Here is a 24,880-nt window from a genome sequence, read left to right as displayed (position 1 = left end):
CATGTACAGTTGAAGCACCCATTATTGCATAATCAGTGCGAACAGGATCCAGTATCATGCTCTTCTTTTCCAGGTCTGTCACCTTGCCTTCACTTAGCCTTCCCTAAATGGGTTCCTTCCAGTTTTTTTTGGGGGGGGACTACAAATTCCATCATCCCCAGCAAGCCTGATCAGTGGTCAAGGATGATGAGAGTTGTAATCCAGCAACACCTGAAGGGTCCCAGGTTGGAGGAGTGAAGCATTACGTAGGTGGAAATGTTAACCACAGCTGAGCAACCAGGGTTTCAGTTGAACTAGGTTTTGAAATCGGGGTTACCAGGATATTTTGAAGTGTAGCTAAATTGGAACCCTGCTTAACCTAAGCAGATCCTAGATAAAAACAGATAAAAATACTGGAGATAGGCCAGTCAAGTACACAAATATATAAATATACTGATAAATCATATGAAACCCCCAGGCTAAAAGGCCGTTCAAATAGTGACCTCATTCTCAGAGAGTCAAATGATTTTCTCTGTTATCGTTTCTGTTCCTGCTAGAAATAAGGTAGACAATGAGGCCCTAATTTGGCGGCCTGAAATAGTCAGTAAAGATGGTACGATACTCTCGTTCCTCAGAGCTATATAGATAAGCCGATCAAGACAAATATAGACCTCAGGTGCATGGGCTAGTCATATATGTCGAGTTGTCTTTCAAATTGAGGCCCTTAGTCTCATTGCCCTCTCAATGAATCTGGCAACCTTCTCTGTTGTCTGGATGTTCTGGTCCGCTAACAAGTAAAACATTGCGGCCGCTGATGAGCGACCTGGGACGGAAAGTAGGAGGGGAGTAATAATCTCGCTCCTCAGGTCTTTGTACAGGGGGCAGGTCAGAAGAACATGTGACGCTGTCTCCAAGTTTCCGTCTCCACACGGGCAGAGTCGTTTCTCCTTGCGGAGTTTCTGATAGCGGCCTTCGAGCACGGCAGAGGGTAGTACGTCCAATCTTGACAACGTAAAAGCACGTCTATACTTGGGGATATTTAAATTATGCAGATAAGATGCAGATCCTATGTCTTGTTTCATGCGACAAAGGGGTTTATAATAGGTTAAGTAGATCCCTTGAAAACTACTTGTCCTGTGAATTGGCTCTTAGTGAACATGAAAAAGAAGTAGGTGGGAATGAGATTATACAAGGCGGATATATTGCATGTCTGGAATGTGTTTGTGATATGGCAGGAGATGATAGTAATTCATTAAAATGCCCACTAAAATAAAGTCATCTGAAAGGGCACTCAGCTTTAGCAGCAGCAGCAACAAAGCTAAACGTGGGGTGGGGGTGGGGAGAGAGAATGGTAGCAAAACAAGAAAACTGGTCGGGGAGAAGAAGCTATTGTGTGAACGAAGGGGTGCATTCCCAGGAAGCAAAATGGTCCTAAATCCAGCCTCTTTGAAATTTCTTCTCACTGGATGGGTCCGGTAGTGCAGCAGGCAGATAGTTGTATATGTGACATTCTGTGCAGTACGCAGATAGCCTCAGCATCCCTGATAAATTTCTACCTGCATATCTGGTGGGAAATGTTTCTTGGGTGCTCGGGATTTCTTAGGTCACAAGGGGAAGGCCTTCTCGCCCTGCTGCCAAAATTGCTCGTTGATTTAGCTGTCTTGTTATGTTGACATGTCACTGGGGCTAAGATGCTGCATCAGCTAAAGCTCCCCACCCCCCTTGTTTGTGGAGTGGGGCTCTCTCACTAGGTGATTTGGTTCTCTAAATTATAATCCTGTAATTCAGTTGTTCCATGAAATTGCCTTTGGATTTAAATCCTTTGTGGTTGTTTTACACATTATGGTATCATGTCTCTGTTATACCCTGTTAATAAACAGGCATTCAGATTTTATTTGAGAAATTTAATCGCCCACTCCTCAAATGGCAGACAGGCTGGGGGACCAACTACAGATAACAACTGATTAAACACACATTCAAATGATGCACAATTGCACACACGTGTATGATGCTGGACCTGGAAATAACCCGAAAACGTTACTAAGCACATCACTAAAAGGACAGAACGGGGCGGGGGCGGGGGGCATAACAGGGCAGAGCACTCTTATATGCGTTCTGCCAACCTGCAGGGATGGGGCCAGGAATGAAACCCCAATGGTCGCCAATGGTATTTAGTGTAGTGGGAGATACTGCAGTAATTGCTTTATTATTGCTATTGTATTATTGTTATTGATATTATTTTGCCAAGAGTACCATCTGAGAATATTTGCATTCTTTGGCTGTGCCTCTTTGACAAAACTGATGACGTGCCATACCTTCCCTCCCTCCTTAAAAAAAAGGTTTAGTGCACAATCTTCAAAGCATATTATAGATCATAGATTATATTGCACAGTGAAGTTACCGGGTATAGGCGCATTTCAACTAAATCTGCCTGGCAGCACACTGGTACAGTGTTCAAATATTGTCCAGAAGGCAGCCCCCTCCCCCCCTCGCCACCCTCTACTGCCAATCTATGCTTATCACAGCTATTCATAAAACACAGATTAGATATAAGCTTTGTGTCCCCAAGGAACTCGCCATATCAAATTGGGTCTGCGGGACTTGTCGTCCTTACCCAGCATAGTGACCAAATTAGGAAGGTCGTCATATGGTTTCTTCTTTGCTTCCCCCCTCAAATGCTTTGACTTTAAGGCACCACAAAGAACTGCAGGGTAAATAGGCAGAGCCCCTGCATTTTCTTTTGTTCGTTGTAGGAAAATTCAGATGTAGACAATGGTGGGACTCCAGCCCCACTGCTGGGCGCTCCCTCAGCACACTGTGGGCTGTAGCAGATGGCAGCTGTTGGGCTTCTCACCTTTTATCTTTATCAAAACTGATTTTAAACGCAGTTTTTCTTTCTTTTGCTCCCCCCCACAATAATTATAAGAATTTTCTATTTCACTCAATGAGAACCTATCATTTATCATTTGTAGCCCTTTTGAGAGCCCATAATTTTTTTGGGGGGGGGGGGGTTTGAAGCATTCCAAAGATGATGAATTGTCATGGAAATGCACTTGGTTTCCTTTGCATATTATTTAAGGAGGCTTCCGTTCCTGATTTGCTTTATTGATGTTGTGCATTGATATACTTGAAAGAAAGATATTTTAAAGCAGAACATATCTTTTTAAGGTGACAGCGTAGAAAGTCTTGGCAACTAACAGAAATCAGGAGATACAGCCTGATTTTGAAGTGTACAATGTTTTCAGGAAACTTTGGTTTTATCAGGGCAGACACAATTGAATGTTTTGGTTTAATATACTAAATGAATAAATCCATTCCCCGAGTGTATTGAAGTTCTTTATCCTGACTGTACTCTATTATTTGAGAACTCATACCATGCACGACTGAAGATCACTTAACTTTTAATTAAACCATTATGTCGTCAAAAGCCACATCCTGATTTTTTTGGGGGGGGGGAAGCTCTGTGTGTTTTTTAATGTAGCATACCTTGACTTTTATTTTGACCCTCAGTCTGCTAAAGAATAAGCTGTATACCCACCTCAAAAGAGCCACAATTTGGCTGTTTCAATATAGTGTTTGTTATTGCAGAGTATCAGAAGCAAATGAGAAACAGCAAACATCTGAGTGTAGGTGCTCCAATATGTTTAATAGTACTTGACACACAACAATACTTCACATAATGATGTTAATAACATTTCTAGTAGTTTTAATTATTGAATTAATTTAAAAGTCCTGAATTCCAGAGCCTGAAAAGGTTCACTGTAGAAGAAGCTTGTCAAAATGTAAAGCAAACTGCTTCCCTCCTCAGCCCAAGGTTATCCTTATTAATTTTGTCCCAGTCTCATATTGAATTATCCCTGCAGATTCATGCAGTAGATGAACCTAAATCTAGAATTTACTAGACCAGGGATGGGGAAACTGTGACCTTCCAGGTGCTGTTGTACTAACACTCCCATAATCCCTGACCTTTGCCCTTGTTGGCTAGGGTTAATGAGAGCCGGAGTACAACATCATCTAGAAGGCCACATTCCCCTGCCCAAACACACAAGTTCCTCTTGTTTTTGAAGGTGGTACCCTAGGCCAGTGTTTTTCAACCTTTTTTGGGCAAAGGCACACTTGTTTCATGAAAAAAATCACGAGGCACACCACCATTAGAAAATGTTAAAAAAAATTAACTCTGTGCCTATATTGACTATGTTGTTGTTGTTGTTCAGTCGTTCAGTCGTGTCCGACTCTTCGTGACCCCATGGACCAGAGCACGCCAGGCACGCCTATCCTCCACTGCCTCCCGCAGTTTGGCCAAACTCATGTTAGTAGCTTCGAGAACACTGTCCAACCATCTCATCCTCTGTCGTCCCCTTCTCCTTGTGCCCTCCATCTTTCCCAACATCAGGGTCTTTTCTAGGGAGTCTTCTCTTCTCATGAGGTGGCCAAAGTACTGGAGCCTCAACTTCAGGATCTGTCCTTCTAGTGAGCACTCAGGGCTGATTTCTTCGAGAATGGATAGGTTTGATCTTCTTGCATATTGACTATATATAAAGTAATTCTCTTGAATAGGAATCAAATAAACACAAAGAAAGTATTTTATAATTACTTTATTATGAAATAGTAAGTAAACAGAAATATGAAAAATTATAAAATACTTTATTCAGTGTGCAACCAGGGCCTGTTTGGCTGAACACAAAGCTGATATTCTGGCTGGAATTTTTCCCACGGCACACCAGGCAACATCTCGCGGCACACTAGTGTGCCGCGGAACAGTGGTTGAAAAACACTGCCCTAGGCTAGTAATACATTTCTAAAGATTTTTCTCCTTTACTGTAAAGTCATGGCTCAATTAATCTCAACACTAAGCACCTTACAGTTTTAGTAATTTTATTTACACATTCTCCTTCTAACTTTACCCTTTCCATATCCTTCTTTTTCATTCTCTAAAGCACCTCATGATTTACTACCATAACTGGGGCACAACAGAATATTCTACTCATATCATATCATATCATATCATATCATATCATATCATATCATATATATCAAAGTCTGCTTTCCAAAAATGCAACTGTGCATAAAAAATACATTTTAAAAACAGGCACCCAGCAGCTTTACAAAGGTTTTGCCTCAAAATACTTCATAAGTGTCGCATATATTTAAATATTTATTCGCACATCTTAGTTTATGAATCCCAAATGTCCTTTTCCTGCCCTGCTTTTCACAAAAAGATGCTGTAAGGATGGGGACATGCTTGAAGAAATAGGATTTTATTCTACTTTTTCAACAAAGAGATGTTGGTGGCTCCCCCCCCCCCCAAGAAATCAGGATCTTGCTAGAAACTTAGCCTGTCTATGCATGAGTACCATGGCTCAAGATGTGTTCTTTATTTGCACACAAGTTAATTTGAACTGCTAAATCACAGTGTTTTAGAGGCCTTTCTTCAGATATTGCATCGCAGTGTGTGTGACGACCTTTCTCACCTCCCTCAGTTAAAAAAGAAGGGGAGTGTGTGAGGCTAAATCATGCCCACACTTCAGACTGAGAATAATGTCATAGATATTGCATGCCAAGTGCACACAATGCGCTGCATGGGGAGTTCCAAAGTGCAGTACAGGTGTTACCACACTAAAAGTTTTGACACCCTGCAAATGCTGGTGAGGGTTGCAGTCCTAACTACCTGGAGGGCACCAGATGGAGAAGGTTGGACTAGAATAACTAACCACATTCTTCTTCTTCTTCTTCTTCTTCTTTCTTCTTCAGTGCTCTAACTACATTCAGTTTTCTATTGACTCTCCTTTGTTTTTGTTTTTCCAAATGGCCCAGGAGTAGTCTCACAAACATGATAGACCCTGCCAGTTTTAATTCATATTAGTGGTGTTGACATCCTTTAGATTGCTCGCCACAGTTGCAGCCACAGCTGAGACTCCTAAATTTGGAGGCATTCCTCCCCCCTTCATTCTGGATATGAGATCCAAGGATCAGGCATAAGCTTGACTAATCCTCGCCACAAATGATCAATGCATCCATCACTCGAATCTGAATATATTCCTATGCAGACAGTAAACCTAAAATTAAACAGTATCTTTGGAAAGCTAGCACAATACTACACTGTTATTTGTCCTGCCGTTTCAGTGTAGCATTATTTTCCTGGGTGGGGAGGGAAGGAAAAGACACTAGAAAACATTCTTGCTTCCATTAAATAAAAATGTAACATTTGTTACGAAGAAACCTGTTCAGTTTCCCCACAAATGATGCCTTTCAGCTGCTGTACAATTTAGAGAAAGAAATGGGGAGAGATGGTAATTTGGACAGACATTAAACAGTCTCTGGGTATATTTCTTTTGAGGGATTTCCTTTCTCTCCCTATTAATCAGCATAGGGTTCCCACAAAGAACTGCCTCTGAAGGAATAAAAGATTCTGGGATGTTGTCTTATGAAAATAGTATGAATAAATGTCAAGGAAAGCCTACCCCTGGGTTACAGTTCTGGACTCAGTTATTATCATTTTATGATTACTTTAGGCTACACATATGATGCCCCCCCCGGACTGCTCATTGTCAAAAAGATGGGATGCTAAATTGGCAAGGTTTATCTGAAACTTTAGACCCCTGTCCAAATAGTTTCTAGAGAAGAGGACCAGACCACAGTCAAATGATGACCAGTAGATGCCATTCCTCAGCAATATTTTCGTGGGTGTCTTTGCTGATAAAAGATTTCTTTCTTGCTTAGTTTAAAAAGAATCATATAATCATAGAGTTGGAAGAGACCACAAGGGCCATCCAGTCCAACCCCCTGCCAAGCAGGAAACACCATCAAAGCATTCCTGACAGATGGCTGTAAAGCCTCTGCTTAAAGACCTCCAAAGAAGGAGACTCCACCACACTCCTTGGTAGCAAATTCCACTGCCGAACAGCTCTCACTGTCAGGAAGTTCTTCCTAATGTTTAGGTGGAATCTTCTTTCTTGTAGTTTGAATCCAAACGAAATACCCATTATGCAGATATGTCAAAAATGAAAAGGTTCTGTTAGCCCTGCTGCTTTAACCCAATTTAAAATGTCACATTAGTGTGAGAACTGGGTGATTATATCATTCAGTTCTGTGGAACAATATCCATTTCTCTTATCTATAAAACTTCCAGTGAGCTGACACCTGAGCTGGGCAAAATCAAGGGCATGAGAGGGCAGAATTAGTTAACTATTGGAGCACCACATTGCAGTCCCATTCCTCCTCTGCCTTTATGTTCTCACCTTTCTGCACCACAGAACAGTTATGTCTAGGGTGGATTTGATTTACTAAATCAAATTGATTTAAATCATGATTTAAATCATTATTCAGTAAGACTTGACTTAAATCATTTTTTTACAGAAAGACTTATTCTTGCTGGTATCATCTTAATATTTACAACCAGAGGAAGGTTTCATTTTTGGAGTAATAAATTTTCAAAGTAGTTTTTACAGTTCTATCAAAAATTACTGATTTGGTTATACTATTAGAAATACATAGACAGATAATTTTGTAATTATTCTGAGGTTTAATAAGTTAACTGTTTATATTTGGACAACTTTTCTGCTGTACTTTATTGGAAGGAGAAAAAATAATAATTTCCTTAATAACAATTTAAACAATGTATTTAACTAAAACAATAACATTATAGCATATGTGTCCATGTTTGTTAACTGATGTGGTTAAACGATTTAAAAACAAAACAAAACAAAACCTTAGACTGAGCTTTAGTACACATGAAAAACTTAAAACAAATGCTTATTTCCTGATGAATAGCCTTTGGACTATAATGTAACTTAAATAGAAAAATATATTTAGAAAGATTTTTCCTCCAAAAGCATTTTATTTTAAAATCCAATTTAAAAATATCCAATTTACATAAAAAAATCTGATTATTATTATTATTAAAAATCAATTGATTTTTATCCACCCTGGTTATGTCCCATCTTTTGAAATTCCTCTGTTGTGCCTTGTTGTGTGTGGCATTCTTGCTTTTGTTATATTTTTTAGTTTTTCAAGCAATGGTCCACTGCTCTTTGCTTCCTGCAAAGGTGGGGGACCTGCTGCCCCCCTAACTTACTGGGCTGCCACCAGCCCTAGCCAGCATGGCCAATAGGGATAATGGGAATTGTAGTCCAGGAATCTCTAGAGGACCACAGTTTCACTCCTCCTGCTTTATTGTGTTGCTGCACACACCTGTCACAATATGGGTTAGGCAGGCGTGTGACACAGCCTTAGGCAGTCCACCAGCTCCTTCTCCTGTTCAATCTCATCTAGAGCAGTGTTTTTCAACCACTGTTCCGCGGCACACTAGTGTGCCGCGAGATGTTGCCTGGTGTGCCGTGGGAAAAATTCCAGCCAGAATATCAGCTTTGTGTTCAGCCAAACAGGCCCTGGTTGCACACTGAATAAAGTATTTTATAATTTTTCATATTTCTGTTTACTTACTATTTCATAATAAAGTAATTATAAAATACTTTCTTTGTGTTTATTTGATTCCTATTCAAGAGAATTACTTTATATATAGTCAATATGCAAGAAGATCAAACCTATCCATTCTCGAAGAAATCAGCCCTGAGTGCTCACTAGAAGGACAGATCCTGAAGTTGAGGCTCCAGTACTTTGGCCACCTCATGAGAAGAGAAGACTCCCTAGAAAAGACCCTGATGTTGGGAAAGATGGAGGGCACAAGGAGAAGGGGACGACAGAGGATGAGATGGTTGGACAGTGTTCTCGAAGCTACTAACATGAGTTTGGCCAAACTGCGGGAGGCAGTGGAGGATAGGCGTGCCTGGCGTGCTCTGGTCCATGGGGTCACGAAGAGTCGGACACGACTGAACGACTGAACAACAACAACAACATAGTCAATATAGGCACAGAGTTAATTTTTTTTAACATTTTCTAATGGTGGTGTGCCTCGTGATTTTTTTCATGAAACAAGTGTGCCTTTGCCCAAAAAAGGTTGAAAAACACTGATCTAGAGCAGAGAGCTAAAGGAAGATGCTACCGTATCCAACAGTGTTGGGAGGGCCTCCGCTTCCTGCAACCAGTACCAATTAGGCTGGGTGGCAGCTAGAAGTTCGTTTGCTTTCCAGAAGAGAACCAATTTCAACTTGCCGTAACAACATGACATGCTCATTGAGCCATACTGATGTCACTACTGTCTGTATGCTTTGTTTGTCACTGAAGACAGGGTGGCCTCTTGATGGCTTAACATTGACTCAGATCCCAATAGGTGTGGCTCATGGTTGTCCCATGATTGAGGCAGACAGAAAAACTTGGGAAAGGACTAGAACAGCCAGATTTTCTGTCAAAGATTGCTATTTTTTGTAACTTTACATCCCCATATGTTATAATGGTTGCCCCCACTCTGTGAGATCCTGTGTTAGGGAAGAAGCACATTGTCCTGGAAGTGTCACAGGCATTTAAGCAGTGAATTGTTGCAAGCAGGATTGGAAATGGAATCCTTGGTCTTGCAAGTCACAATCGCCTTCCCTTTCCCCAAGGCCTAGCAACTTGATTTAGGGCACAGCAAGTAGATAGCAGATGATCCCAGGCCCAGCTGTAGGGTCTTCCCCTTGGCAGGAATGAAAAACAGAGTGTCAGGATCCTGCCTTGCTTCACTGGCAAGGAAAGAGACTCTGCCAGGGCTTGGGGCTGGCCACTGCCTTCACTTAGCTCAAGGTAAGCCATAGGGTTTTTGCAAATGTTCACTTGCGATGATGATAAAGGTTTGACTTCTGGGGTGAGCGGTAGGATGCCCTGAATCCATAATAATCTTTTAATGTTCATTCATAAATCTAAAATGTATAACTAGCAGTCACTTGCACAAATAGCTATTTGCCATAGTAATCAGCTAAGATATTAGGCGATAGCAATAAAATGATATGTTAAAATAGGATATAAGTAGGTAGAAGTGTAATTAAGGTTTTTTTTTTGGTTAAAATAAGATTATGATTAGGAGATATAGACAATGAGGTAGAGAAGTGTTAAAGAAGATGTTAAAGATGTTATAAAGTTACTACAGTATATTTGAAATGAACGCAGAAGAGAGGATGTGAGGAACTCCACTAAATAAGATTTGAATAAGTTTAGAATATGTTGATGAAATTTTTGTTTTTTGTTTTTGTAGTGTATTTGTGGTTGTTGTGTAGTTGTAGCTTGTATGTGTATTATGTATGTTTGTATTTTGAAAATTTTAATAAATTCTAGAAAAAAAAACGAAGGGAAAAAAAACAAACAGCTATTTGCCAGTGTAACACCATGTTAAGATGTGTCTTATCTCAGAAAGACCCTTTCCCTTTATTTCATTATTGTTTTAGTGCAGTGTTTGGGAGATGTTTTCAAATCTTACCCACTTCCCCTCTTTGGTGCATTAATTCGTGCCAAACACTCTCTGCTGTAAAAGATCCTTTAATACCTTTCCCACTGTTTTGACTTTGAAACGTTATTGGGGTAGTGGTGGTGAGATATTTGTTGGTCTCTGCTCCAAACTACTCCCCCCTGCCCCTTTGTATGAGATAAAATCAATTTCTGGACATTTTGTACACAGGACATTAATGAGACATGGCAGCTGGTAGGCTCTGAAAGCCTGAAAGCAAGATTGGTAGCAACATGCAACATTGCCATGAACCAGCCGGTGCTGTAAGATGAACGCTGTGCTCCATCTGACTCCAAAAGGGACAGGCAGATCTGGTCATTCAAGAGTTTGTGACATTCGTTGCCCAAGAGGTGTTCCATATTCTAAATTTAGAATCTAAATGAAGGCCAAACAGCACAGTGAAATAAGTAAAGATATTTTTTTTTTAATTATTGGCTTGAAATAATTTGGCTTTTCTTAGCTTGGACAGTCCTTTGGAATCCATTTATTTGTCTTACCAAAGCAATCTGTTATGACTCTGTTTTTGAAAAGTAATGTCCATGAGCATCTCCCTCTGTTCTGAATAAGTTGCCTTGTGCTTTAACTTGCCATCAGGGCCTGAGATTTAGTTGCTAGCTGGGAATTGCAAGAAATGTGCAGTTAGCTTTCTATGGGTGGATTTAAGGTATATTTCTGTTAACTCTTGGAGTGATAAATCTTGATTTCATTTATGTCACCAAAACGTTGAGTATTGTGAGAGTGCAATTCCTAATCCAGTAACACACCCAGGTGTAAGTGAATGGAAATTCACCAGCACAATCCTTGCATGAAATATGATGTGTGTGAAATATGGTGTGTGTGTGTGTGTGTGTGTGTGTGTGTGTGTGTGTGTGTGTGTCGTGAGAGCATTTCCTTGCTACCTAACATGTTATATGCATCTTTTACATAGTGTGCCATGTGTCTTAGGTAAGCAGAAACACTTTGCCAATAATGTACCTTGTACTTGGAAATTTCGACAAGGTCTTGGCTCATTTAATTTGCCTCTTTAAAGTTTCTTGGCATGCAGTAAATTACACAGGGCACCATTTTCAAGATGGCCAAAACATTTATGTTAATTTCCTTCCTCACTCCAGAAATAACTGGATGTTTAAAAATTGTGATCTATCTATGCAAAATAGTCTTCCCTGGAACAATTGCAATAGGAAATTTACAGTTCAATACATTCAAGGAGGAGAAAGAGATGTGTAGTTTTATTTTCGAGTCTTCCAGAAATGTTATCTAAAATCACGTATACTCTTAGAGGTATGGACCTCTGTCTGGATTGAAAACATTTACAAAGCTTTTAGGCTTAGTTGTAATGGAAAACTTTAAATAAACCAGAGAGCAGAAAAGGAGGAGAGGGAGTGATTAAACAGCTGTAAAAATGTGTAGAAATAAAACAGCAGCTGTGTAGGAAAACATGATATTTTTAATTTCTGAGGTTTTCTGAGAAAAGCTCTTATGGGAAGCGGTCATTTCTAGTTCTTAAATTAATAAGTAATATCAATGTAGCAGCAGGTTCTTCCAATCTCTTCACTGAATACCTTTAAGACAGCCGAAGGCTGGCACAGTCTTACTGGGTCACTAGTTCTCATACCAGTAGCAGGCAGCAGAAATGGGGGCAGGGAACGCAAACTGCGGCCTCCTTGGAGACATTCAGCTGCCTCTGGCCTTTCTGAGATGCAAGCCAGCTGTTCTTCCTTCTTCCATTACTAGACACACCACATGGAGACTGGCTTACACTATTTCTTAACCCTTTCTCCAAGCCCTCCTCAACAAAAACAATCTTGAAACAAAATAAAAAATAAAAAATTCTTTCCAGTAGCACCTTAGAGACCAACTAAGTTTGTTATTGGTATGAGCTTTCATGCACACGGAAGCTCATACCAATAACAAACTTAGTTGGTCTCTAAGGTGCTACTGGAAGGAATTTTTTATTTTTTATTTTGTTTCGACTACGGTAGACCAACACGGCTACCTACCTGTAACAAAAACAAGCTCATTGCTGCAGGCCTTCTTCCCACAGTCCCACGGGCTTTACGTGAAATTTACAGGGGCTTTACCCCACTAGATGACTGATAAGCAGTGGAAGGGATATGTGGAACTTCTCAACCACCCAGCAGCAATGAAATGAACCCCATCTCTTTTGCTGCCACTGCCTCCCAGACTCTACTTCCATGGAAAGTTTTTACTCACAACAGGAATAAAGGAGACTACCTTTTCCCAAGATAAGCAAACACAGAAACAATTATTAAACTAAAACAACAAAAGTTAATATGATGCAATCTGCTTAGAGAACGACACATTTTTAAATGCGTAATTTTAAAGCAAACAGGTAAGCAAAATGCAAAAAGTAAAGGGAGCTGGGCTTTCTCGTGAGAAAGGTTTTGGTAACGATATTAGGGCAATACCTTTATTAGGCAAACCAAGAGTAGGGGTTTAGGTCATTAGGTGCAAACCTATAATTTCTTTTGAATGGATATAGATTGTAAAAAAAAGTTTATTATAAGAAACTTGTAAACATGTGGATTGCCAAAAGTTTATTACAAAAAAGGACAATCAGAAAAGAAGTGCTAGTATTTTGGGACAGGAATCCACTAGAGCTGCATGCTGTTCCTTGATTTTACTTCAGATTTGCTGGTCTGTGGCTATTCTGGCTTTGAGTGATGTGTGCACTGTGGTTTTGCACAGCCACCTTCATTCTTGCTGGCTGCTCTGCTCTGCTTTCCCCGTTGAGCACTGTTGTCTCCCAGGACTCTGCATACCCAACTGGTTGGTGTGAACACCTTTTCCCGGCCGCCTCCTCCTCCTTCTCCTCCTTTTAACTGCACAGTGAGGCCAGGCAATGTACAAAGCATCTACAGCTGTGCTAGAGCTACATCATGGCCCTTGGTCAGCAGTGGGGAATCTCTGGCCTGCAGCCTTAATTCAGTCCTCCAGCCCTTTGCTTTTGGCCAGTGAGGCTGCTTTTAGCTAACCAAAAGTGTAGCCTTCACTTTTGGACCAGCCCACTTTGTGCCTCCCTTCACCTTTGCCACTGGCTTTGTCCCTTCAGAAGGTTGGCCGGGTAAGAATGCGTCTCTTGGGCTGAAAGAGGTTCCCCACCCTTGCCCCATAGAGGTTAAAGTGTGGAATTCTCATTTTCAGTCTTTCTCTACCTTAAATTTTAGATCTGTTCCAGGTATGCCTTGATTGAGGCTCTGTATGTTGTTACATAGCTCCGAAACATGGGTTGTGCTCTTTTCGTTGACTGTATCTGTTGTAGGTGCAGTGAAGAAATTTGTTTGTTTTGCATTTTAAAGTGCTCTGACCTGATTTGCCAGTCGTGGACTTAAATGTCGATCAGAATGCAGCCATCAGTCGTATCTCATACTTCTCTGAAATTGGCAGTTTAGTTTCAAAACCCCCAAACAAAACTGCACATACCCTGGGAAGATGCATGGAAATGCCTTTATAAAATGCGTATTTTAGGGGTTGCATGCCTAAGATGTATCAAAAACGAGTGTAACCGTGATTTTTTTTAAATCCGTGGAACGAGGATGGAACAGGCCTGTGATCGAGCACATGTGAAACTGATAACAGAACAGAAATAAGCTGATACACTCTTAATGTATTGTATGACTCGGTGGTCAGCCTCCAGCTGTGCAGGCTGTGCTGCTCTATTTTCTACTCCTGTGGGACCAGTATGACTGACTTACATGGTTTAATCCCAGCCTGAGTGACAGCTATTGTTAGCTTTATTGGATTTGTTGCTCACGTTATTCGGCTTCTGTCCTAAACAACAAAAGGCTTTAGGTCAGATTACACTATTACCACAAACATGATTTCTTTGTAACCCTTCCTTTCTTACAAGTATCATTTATTTTAACAGTTACAGGTAAGGTAGCCGTGTTGGTCTGCCATAGTCAAAACAAAATAAAAAATAAAAAAAATTCCTTCCAGTAGCACAACTAAGTTTGTTCTTGGTATGAGCTTTCGTGTGCATGCACACTTCTTCAGATACACTGAAACAGAAGTCACCAGACCCTATATACAGTGAGAGAGTGGGGAGGGGGGGGTCATCTCACCCCTTGCTTTTTCCTGTAAGACCAATTGCAGTCATTAACAGTCGTCAACAGGTTTTCCACACCTATCAGCCAATCATTCATTCCCACCACCTTTCTGAGTAATACCAAGAACAAACTTAGTTCGTCTCTAAGGTGCTACTGGAAGTATTTATTTTAACAATTGTGCTATGTTACTTACCAAGGCTGTCAAAACACACACACGTACAGAATATGATGCAGGGGGCAAGACGGGGGAATGGAGGTAATATTTTAGGGCTGCAATCTTGGTATGTTCCAACTCACCAGTTGAAAACTTGTGGTCCACAGCTTTCATTTTTGCCTCTTCTCCCCACCCTCCACCCTCCCAAATTGATGAGAACATTTAACAAACAATTTACATAAATCATAGATTTATTGGTGCATCACAGATCCATTGGCTTTCTTCTCTGTACTTAAATTGTACCTGAGAGGTGCTCCTTTACTCCATATTTTAACCTCAAGAGAAAGCGAATCCACATTTTCTCTGGTCAATTTTGTTCTCTTTAATAAATAAAGAACAAGCCATGCTTGCTTTTAAAAGCACTAGTTAGCATCCATCCTGATTCTACGAGGTCATGTTGTCTCCTCTTTATAACAGCCTTTTAGAATGTTTAATGGCCACTTTAAAGAAATTGCTAAATGCGGACATACAGTTTTTAAATTAGCACTTGAAGCATATGGCCTTTTGAAAGGATGCTCCTTTAAAAAAAAATCAATTTCTACCCCTTAGGGGCTTATACCCTTTATGGTGCTTCCTTTTCTGGGCAAGGGGAATGAGGAAGACGCACGGTTGTTTTGTGAAACATCTGACGATTGCTTACAATCTTTGAGACCGTAAGTCTTTGAGGCAGACACAAATTGTAGTCAAGTATTATTATTATTACCTGTTGCAGATAAATCAGAACGTGGAACTCCAGAGGGGTCGCTTGCGAGACGACATAAAGGAGTACAAATTCCGAGAAGCCCGTTTGCTGCAAGATTACACTGAGCTCGAGGAGGAGAACATCTGCCTTCAGAAGCAAGTGTCGGTCCTGAAGCAGAACCAGGTGGCCATATCTTGCTCTCTGTGTGGTTGGGTGGGTGGGCTCAGATTCAGATTCAGTTGTGCTTGTGGAAAGCTTGTAGCTCTTCTCTGATGCCGCAGATTTCAGTCCTCTGAACCCCATGACTAATAGCAGGTGAAGTTTGGGGGCAGCAGTGCTTACCTGACCCCCCAACAGCAGGATTTGCGCTGCCTAACAAGAGGGAGAGAGGCAAGGTGGCCACATTGGCTCTGCTGGTGCATTTGCTGCATCGTGCTGATCCCCCCCCTCGTGTCCCCCTCTTCCTACTAATAAGCAACGGTGAGCGTTTCCTGCTTCGCCTCCCCCCTGTTTTTTATGTCAGGCATTTTAGTGATACTTTCTGTGTCCTAGGTGGAATTTGAAGGGCTGAAACATGAAATCAAGAGGCTTGAAGAAGTTACCGAATTCCTCAACAGCCAGCTGGAAGATGCCATAAGGTTAAAAGAGATATCTGAGCGCCAGCTTGAGGAGGCCTTGGAGACCCTGAAGACCGAACGAGAGCAGAAGAACAACCTTCGGAAGGAGCTGTCTCATTATATGAACATCAATGATTCCATGTACACAAGCCATTTGAACTTTTCTCTGGATGGGCTGAAGTTCAGCGATGAGACCACGGAGCCCAATAATGATGAAATTGTGAACGGCTTTGAGCAGAACTGCCTGAGTAAAGTCAACAATGGCAATAATAAGGCATCAACGCCGAAGAAAAGCGAGAGCTTCCCTCCAGCGCCTAGTCTTGTGTCTGATCTCTTGAGCGAGTTGAATATATCTGAAATCCAGAAGTTGAAACAGCAGCTTATGCAGGTAAATTCCTTGCTAACTGTGGCTGGAATTTGATCGTTTTGTCAGCGCAGGCATTTCTTATCGCCTGATGGAATGCTTTCTCCTGTTCTGGGCACTGTACTGGGGGTTATGCTGACCTGATTGGGGTGTGTGCAGGGGAATGAAGAGGGGGGAAGCTCCGTTGTACTAGTGAAACTTCCCACGGTGCAGCTATTTAGTTGAATCTGCCCCTATATATGTGAAAATTAAGCGTTTGTCAAAAGCCATTTATGAACAAAGTGGTTCTTGATATTATTACTATCAACAGGCTCAATATCATAGCTTGTTCTGAAGCTGGTACCCATGGTACTGCTGTTAATTGAAGACTTCCTGTTTTGGTTGCTCACACCATGAAGGAAGGGTAAAGGGGTTGTGTGTACACAGGATAATAGAATTGTAGAGTTGGAAGGGACCCTAAGGGTCACCTTGTACAACTACCTGCAGTGCAGGAGGAAGGCCCGTTTATAACTAGTACTGGAGGTGCTGGAAGTTGAACCCAGGAATTTTATATACGCAAAGAATTAGCCATGTATCCTTTATGGCAGATGTTATAGTAGATGCACTTTGCTTTTTATTCATTGTAGATGGAAAGAGAAAAAATGAATTTGTTGTCTACACTCCAAGAGTTTCAAAAGCAGCTGGAGAATACCCGAGGGGCTCTGTCTGAGCAGAATGAGAAGGTAGTCAGGCTCACTGAGAACCTCAGTGCCATGAAAAAGCTCCAGGTCAGCAAGGAGCGCCAGTCAGCTCTAGACAATGAAAAGGAGCGAGATAGCCACGAAGATGGAGATTATTATGAGGTTGACATCAATGGCCCAGAGATCCTTGAATGCAAGTACAAAGTGGCTGTGGCGGAGATTAGTGACTTAAAAGATGAGCTCAAAGGCCTAAAAGCCAAATATGAAGAGTGTGAATCCAAATACGAAGAGGAGAAGAGCAGGTATGAGACCGAATCTCAAGCTCTGACCGAAAAGATTACTTCATTGGAAAAATCTAGCAGGCAAGATAGAGAGCAGGTAGTTAGACTGGAGAAGGAACTCAAGAAAGTAAGTGATGTTGCTGGAGAAACACAGGGAAGCCTCAGCGTAGCTCAGGATGAGCTGGTCTCCTTCAGCGAGGAGTTAGCCAACTTGTACCATCATGTCTGCATGTGCAACAATGAAACTCCAAACCGGGTCATGCTGGATTACTACAAAGAGGGCAAAGGAGGCCGTACCAGTCCAGAGGGCAAAGGCCGCAAATCGCCCATCCTGCTCTCTAAAGGCTTGTTGTCCATAGACTTAGGAAAATCAGAAAGTGGGAGTGGGGACAGCAGTCCTTCGCCAGTGTCGTCTCTCCCATCCCCAGTATCTGATCCCCGGAAGGAGCCCATGAACATTTACAACCTGATTGCCATAATCCGCGACCAGATCAAGCATCTGCAGCAAGCTGTTGACAGAACGACAGAGCTGTCTCGGCAGCGGGTGACCACCCAGGAACTTGGGCCAGTAGTAGATAAAGACAAAGAGGCTCTAATGGAGGAAATTCTGAAGCTGAAATCTCTGCTAAGCACCAAGAGGGAGCAGATAGCAACTCTGAGGACTGTCCTAAAGGCTAACAAACAGGTAAGTGATTCTGTAATTTTACACAGCTTACGTTGTCAACAAAAGGGATTCATTAGATAAATGTTGATATGCATCCATCCATGTAAATAATATTTTTAATTGTCTCTTCACATGTGCACAATATGCTAAGGTAGACGACTACCTTAGGGTACTCATTGGTGATTCTGTGTTCAGATCCTGGTAAAGGTTCCAAACAGGTGTGGAACTCTGATGTATTTGGATGTTCTCCATTTCTTAATTATCTATAATCCCATTAACTGTGAATATTTTCTTTCGCTGTTTTCGGTAAACTTTTAAGACCGCAGAAGTTGCTCTGGCCAACTTGAAAAGCAAGTATGAAAATGAAAAGGCCATGGTAACAGAGACAATGATGAAGCTGCGTAATGAGCTGAAGGCTTTAAAAGAAGATGCTGCTACCTTCTCTTCTCTGAGGGCCATGTTTGCTACCAGGTAAAATACACTGAAACGTCAACAAAAGTTGGTAACAGGGGGAACAAATAGAATTTGCTACAGTACCAGTGTACCCTGGGGAAATGTACCGATACAAGCTTCCTCAGTGGCCGTGTTGGGTAGTAACACCATGAACCATAGTCAGATGAATTAGCTTGTGCTCCTTCACTCCTTGAGCAGAGTAACAAACCACTGAGCTGGTAGCTTAGCTTTATATCCAAAGCAGCACTCATGGTTTCTTTTCCCCACAAAAAAGCTTCCCAGTCATGGTTGGTTTGGTAGAAACTAACTGTCAGAGCTGGTTTGAACACCACATGAAGCCAGCTGCTCCATGGTTTGTTTTCCCCACTCAAGGGAGGGAAGAGTGAAGCAGGGAGGGCAAGAGCCACAACTCAACATGGCCAATGAATATTGTGTGTGTGTGTGTGTGTGTGTGTGTGTGTGTGAGAGAGAGAGAGAGAGAGAGAGAGAGAGAGAGAAATTGCACAATAAGGATGCAAATCTATACTAGAGAGCAAGTCCCATTGAACACAATGGCGTTCACGTGCATAAGATCATGCTGCTAAATACACATTTTTCTGATTTTACACAAAAGTAAGGCCTTCAAAAATGTTAAAATGCTTAACACAATATATATAATGCCCAGCCCGCAACAAACAAACACAGGATCCCAGCAGTTGAATATGTGTCTTCTTTTACCATATGAAAGCAAGAAGGTTCTAGTCCAACACGGGCAGTAATGTGTGTGCCCATGGGATACCTAGCTTAAATAGCACTGGAAGTCATGCACAACAATTTGTAAGGTCTTTATCCAGCACCAGAAGGCACAGCGTCTCTTTTTTGAAGACTGTTTCCTAGCTGTTACGTTAGAGCTGCCTTTATGCTTACATAAAATGTATTAGGGATGCCTTCCAGCAAGGAAAAAGCAATAAATGGAAATTATGGTGTCCTGAACTAACAAATGAGGATGAGCAATGCAGAGCTACAATATAGCTGTGGTTTTAAAATATCGGAATAGTTCTGAATGCATGCCTAGGATCTGAGGGGAAGGGCGCTCAGTGGTCAAGCATCTATCTGTCTTGCAAGCAGAAGGTCCCAGGTTCAATCCCTGGCATCTCCAGATAGGGCTGGGCGAGGCTCTTGCCTGAAGTCCCGGAGGGCAGCTGCCAGTCAGTGTAGACAATACTGAGCTAGATGGACCAAAAGTCTGACTCAGTATAAGGCAGCTTCCTCTGCTCCTATGTAAGAGAAACCAGTATGAGGCTTGAACTACAGCTCAGGGTATACTGATAAAAATACAAACACATTTCAATAGTGGAATTATAAGGTGCGTAGTAACTTTCAGTGTGGAATTGCCTTAGTATCTGGATCTTCATAATGTATCTTTTGTTTGAATGAAGAAGTTTCTGAATTGCATTAAATTGTGGCCGGCAATTAACCTAGTTTACTAGCATGAAATAAATAAATAAAACCCCAAGGGGTTTTTTTGTTTTGTTTTTGAAACAATGAAAATGTCACAAAGGTGTGAGCAAACTTTCATGTTCTCCAGAACTATTCAGATGTTATGTCAAGCAAAACAGGGTCAGGGTGTGGAAGAATCTAGGCATGATCTTGTTGCCCCAAAGTCTGCAGTTAAAGCCAATTTAAAATGGAATAGGATTAGGAGTCTTGCTAGGTGAAAAGACAGATTGCAGAATGCACCCAGGACTACTGGAGCTAAGAAGCAAAAACCGGAAAGCTCAGTTGGTTAGAGCATGGTTCTGATAACAACAAGGTTGCAGGTTCAATCCCCTTATGGGACAGCTGTGTATTCTTGCATTGCAAGGGGTTGGACTAGATGTTCCTCAGGGTCCCTTCCAGCTCTACAACTCTTGATTCTATCATTCTCCATTGCTGAAAATGTAAAATCTCATACTTTATTTGGTTCTGTCTCCAGCCTTAAGGAAAAAAAAAACACTCAGGCCTTTGTGAAGCAGAGAGCAGAAGAGAAGGGAAAGATTGTGTTCTTTTATATTAGAAATGCTGGAGATTTATTTGAGGTGCCTAACCGTATATAGAGTCAACAGATGCTGACTTGGTAATATTACCTATTGGTTGAAGGATATGTAACTCCTCAAATTACTGTGTGTGTTTGGGGGTTCGCTTGCTAAAAGCACACGTCAACATCAAAATCTCGTGCTCTCTATGAAAACCTTGCATCTCATAGCCTTTGGGACACAGCAGTCTTGGAACTGATCAATCTTGATTACTTCTGTAAGTCATGGAAGCCATATGCTTCCATAATTGGTAGAACATGTAAGCCGGAAACTTGTGGATCTCAGTTACAGCAACCTTCCCAAGCTGAAAGATCTATTTTGCCCCTTAAGAGCCCCTAGAAGCTGCTGCAGCTGAGATCAGTATGCTCTCTTGACATGTAAGTGCCTGCTATCTGTATGAGTAGCCTGTCCTTGTGAGTCCAAAGAATGTGTCTGAAAGTTAATATGTGAGCCAACTCTCGGATGCTGGTAGCAAAAAAAGCCGTGCTGCTTTAAAAGTGCTTTCTCATTGCAGGTGTGATGAGTACGTCACCCAGCTGGACGAAATGCAACGCCAGCTTGCCGCTGCCGAAGACGAAAAGAAGACGCTGAACTCCTTGCTCCGTATGGCCATCCAGCAAAAGCTGGCTTTGACCCAGCGCCTTGAGCATCTTGAGCTGGACCATGAGCAGTCCAAAAGGGTGCGCACAAAATCTGCTTCCAAAGCCAAGAGTAGTAGCCCCAGTGTAAGTCACATACGGTCGTGCGGAGACAGATCCGAAGGATCTGTGCTTAATAACCAGGTGTTTTGCAGTGAGAAGTATAAAATCTATTGCGATTAAGAAGGCAAAAAGAAAGAGAGAGAGAGGCCGTAAATATGCATCTGATGTTTGTGCTGTTTGAATGTCAGCATAAATCCCCACTATATTAATGTTGCGGTGGTGCATGGCTTTGTACTAGTATGTTGTTAAACCATGTAATACAGGTTGTATTATAGTGGTCTTAACTGTAACTGATTCACAAGCATGGGGAGGGGGAATGCTGTTAACAAGCTAATGATGGAAAAGCACTTGGCTGTTTCCAGAAGGAGCGACTTTGGTTTTGCTGTTTATGGGTAAGTGTTAAAAGGTGCAGGCCAGGTGTACGACGCCTGGCGTTACTAACTGTAGCTTGTCTAGCGCAGATGCGATCCTTTCCCCTGGGTTCTAAGCCGTTCTTCAAGCAATGGAGATAATTTCACTGGCAAGAGCCATCTCCTTGTTTAATACGCCTGCGAAGTGGTGAAATGCAGCGCTTAAAAATTAGGTGTGTAATGTTGGGTGTTAAGAAATCTGTGTTTTGAACCAGAAACAAATCTAAATTAAATCTGCTATAGCAGGTAGTTGCTTTCATTATTACCACTTAGCAAAAGCCAAAAAAAAAAAGAGCTTTCTTATAAGCTGTTAAGAGCTAGGACAACCTAGTAGGAAGGATACCTTCTGAAATTCCTGGGTTTCCTCCCTCGCTTCACTTCAGAGGGTTAACCTGTTGAAAATTGCACAATTAAAAAAAGAGAAAGAGAGAGGAGATAATGCAATATTGCCTGTTCTGGAACACAACTTTACACTAAAAGAAAGCAAAATTGGGATCTCAGTGTTTCAGAACAGTTATGTTGTGGGACAATAGCATATACTACAAAGATTTCTGTAGTATCATGTTGTTGTTGTTGCTTCTGGCAGTGTAATTTGCCAGGAAGAAGGTGCATTACATATTGGGCACCGTCCAGCCAAAGTTAGCCTAACTTTAAATCTCCTTGATTTTCAATGAGAAAGTTAAACAAGTGCTTAACTCTCTCTTCTGTTTCAACCAATGGGATTTTAAAGTACGTAAGGTCATGCTCATTATTACTATATCTGCACAGTATACGTGTACAGAATTAATAGGAGTGTGTTCTAGTATTGTCAAGTTGCAATGCATTTCTCCTTAACTGTCAGTATTAAGGCTTAATAGGATAGTATTACAGAGCTCTGTCTTTTGTTCAAGCAAAAAAAAAAAAGATGAAATAAAATTGCATTTTTAATGCAAGCACACATTTCACAGGGCTCTACATTCTAGGCACAGGAAATTAAAAAAATAACCAGTTTATTGCGTAATTATGAAGTAGGTTAGTAAATGCATATTCATCTATAAAAAAGATGATTTGTCCATTATTGAACTTTTAAGGGGCCTTTTTAGCCACTTAATTTCAATAAGTTTGATAAATTTTTTTTTAAGTGTACTTCATAATTGGTGCCTATAGAAATTGTAATGATACAAGGCTGGGAGTGGGGAATGATGCTTTTTAAATTGTGATAAATTTAAGGAGCACAACAAGGCACATTTTTGTAAAGAAAAAGAAACAAAACAATTCAAAAGTGCCTAGCCTCAAACTTTATTTTAATGTAAAGCCCTGTTCATTTTGTACTCTTTTTCAAATAACTTTGTATGCTTAGAATACTACTGAGAAGTAATGCAGGACGGCACAGCTGTGTCTGCTGACCATAGTAATATTCCCCTCCTCCCAAAGCCATGTGATAACAGTGATCTTGGTGTTGTTACTGCCTCATCTTACATTATTCTTTTTAGATGATTAGCAGCTTGCTTCCTCTGTATTACCGCTCTGCCTATAAAGTAGTTAGGAGATATAGCAGTGTTACTGTAAGGTAATAAATAGGGGGAGTGTTCCCTGTTTTCCTGGCAGAAGGAAGCAGAGTGGTGCTTGAGAGATTAGGAACAAAAACAAATTGCAAAAAATTGCAAGGAGGAAAAAAATAAACAGGATCTGGCAGCTAGAAATCACACAATCGACATTATATCTGCCGATGTATAAACAGTTCTGAATGATCCAGTTTTAATGTATTGCTGAAGAATCAGCAAACACAATATTAAAAGTAAAATTGGTGTCAGAACAGCAAGCCTCATACACCTCACTTTATTACTACATTTGCAGAAAACACAGCCTATTCTCCTGATTTTGAGCTTTAATAGCAGGCTTTGATATTTTTAGAAGCAGAACACCTTTTAGCAAATGTTCAATCCTGCTTTTCTCCTCTTTGATGCACAATAATCCAAAAGGCCTTTTGAACCCACCCCTTTTGAAACAAAATGCCTTGGGAATAGCTAGGCATTTAGAATACTGAACTATTTTGCTCCATTAGTAGCAGTGGTTGCTATTGCTTTCGCATTGATGGGGAGCTGATAATACCCTTTCTAAATATATCCTTTTCTCTGGTGGTGCTTTTAAACACAAGAATACTCAGGTGGGGGTGGGGGTGGGGAGAAAAGGAAGTTTTATGGAATCAATAGCATTGGCAAGTTTTCAAGTTAACTGAAATGAAATAGGGAAGTCTCAGTGTTGTGAGATGGTGACAGTGTCTATCAGTGTCTGTTCATATTGCTCAAGACAGCATATTTACAGTTTTCAGCTGGCTTACTAACAGTTTCCATGGTGATCTCTACAGCTGTTTTATGACCACAAAGGCTTTGCACCCTCTTTACATCTGGAGTATTCAGAGTAGCTGTGCCTAGCTAGCAGGCTTGTGTTCCTGAGCAGTCCAGGTGCACTCTGACATTTGTCAGTTTCCTGTGCCTGGATTGGTTTTAAACTTGCTAGGAAGAGAAACTCTGAATAATCCCCAGGTGATTTTCTTCTTGTTGTGTGTAAGCTTTGGTAAAAGATGTTTGGGACAGGCTTGCACCTGTTGTGCTACTGGCTTCCTCAGACTAACTACTGCTAAATCAGTGTCTTGGGTTTTTGTTTCTGTTTTTAAAAAAATGCTTTTATTTTTTTGCTCTTGTTGAGTTGGGATACAGCATGGAAAACATACTAAGCCATCAGCTACCTCTACAAAGCAGGACTTTTCTCCTGGATGGCTTCCTGTTCTGTTCATTGGCTGGCATGATACACTGACTGAGCTGCATGTTTCCGGAGGGGCTGCGCTATGCTTCATTGATTAAGTTCTCTCGCGTACTCACCGCTGCCTACTTACTGCTTGAGTAGCATATTGATTTCAGGACTTGTAAGGAACTTTTCTTCCTGCACAGCTTTTGCTAACAGTGTGCACCAGAGCATTGTTTCAGATGCTTGAAAAGCACACGTGAGCTGCATCGACTGCTTTACCTTAGAAGACTAACAGGTTCCCCTCGGCTGACTAATGTGCGATGGAGCTCTTGCAGCACACCCCTGTGTGTATTTTGAAGTTTTCCGTTCTTGAATTGAAGAATAATGACCAGGGTTTTTTCTTTTCTTTTTTTCATTTCTAATGTTTTTTTTGTGTTCTTTTTCTTTCCCCCCACTTTCCACTTTCCAGCTGTAGAGTAGCTCCCGGAGAAGCCTATTGCAACTGTGCAACTTCGTATCTTAGCCTGTGTCGTTGTGGTTAGACGTGGTGGTAGCCTGTTGCACAAAGAATGGAAACCATTGACCATGAACCTCTCTTCCCTCCCACCC

The 24,880-nt window shown here is 41.3% G+C and overlaps 1 protein-coding gene across 4 annotated transcripts in view; it reads left to right on the top strand.

Annotated features, from left to right (window-relative positions):
- BICD2 (BICD cargo adaptor 2) overlaps positions 1–24,880 on the top strand; it is an 80,940-nt gene extending 56,060 nt beyond the window's left edge. For 2 of the 4 annotated variants that reach the window (XM_033140884.1, XM_033140887.1), the window contains exons 3-7: positions 15,351–15,503; positions 15,873–16,325; positions 16,928–17,947; positions 18,246–18,397; positions 20,948–22,517. In XM_033140884.1, coding sequence (XP_032996775.1) covers positions 15,351–15,503; positions 15,873–16,325; positions 16,928–17,947; positions 18,246–18,397; positions 20,948–21,254 — 2,085 coding nt within the window. In that variant the 3' untranslated portion in view covers positions 21,255–22,517. Of the gene's footprint in view, positions 1–15,350; positions 15,504–15,872; positions 16,326–16,927; positions 17,948–18,245; positions 18,398–20,947; positions 22,518–24,740 lie in introns of those variants that run through there. The other 2 variants (XM_033140886.1, XM_033140885.1) reach the window with 2 other exon arrangements.

The sequence above is a fragment of the Lacerta agilis genome, chromosome 2 (genome assembly GCF_009819535.1).
Source record: "Lacerta agilis isolate rLacAgi1 chromosome 2, rLacAgi1.pri, whole genome shotgun sequence".
Taxonomy (NCBI): domain Eukaryota; kingdom Metazoa; phylum Chordata; class Lepidosauria; order Squamata; family Lacertidae; genus Lacerta; species Lacerta agilis.
This window is presented reverse-complemented; position numbering and strand designations above follow the sequence as displayed.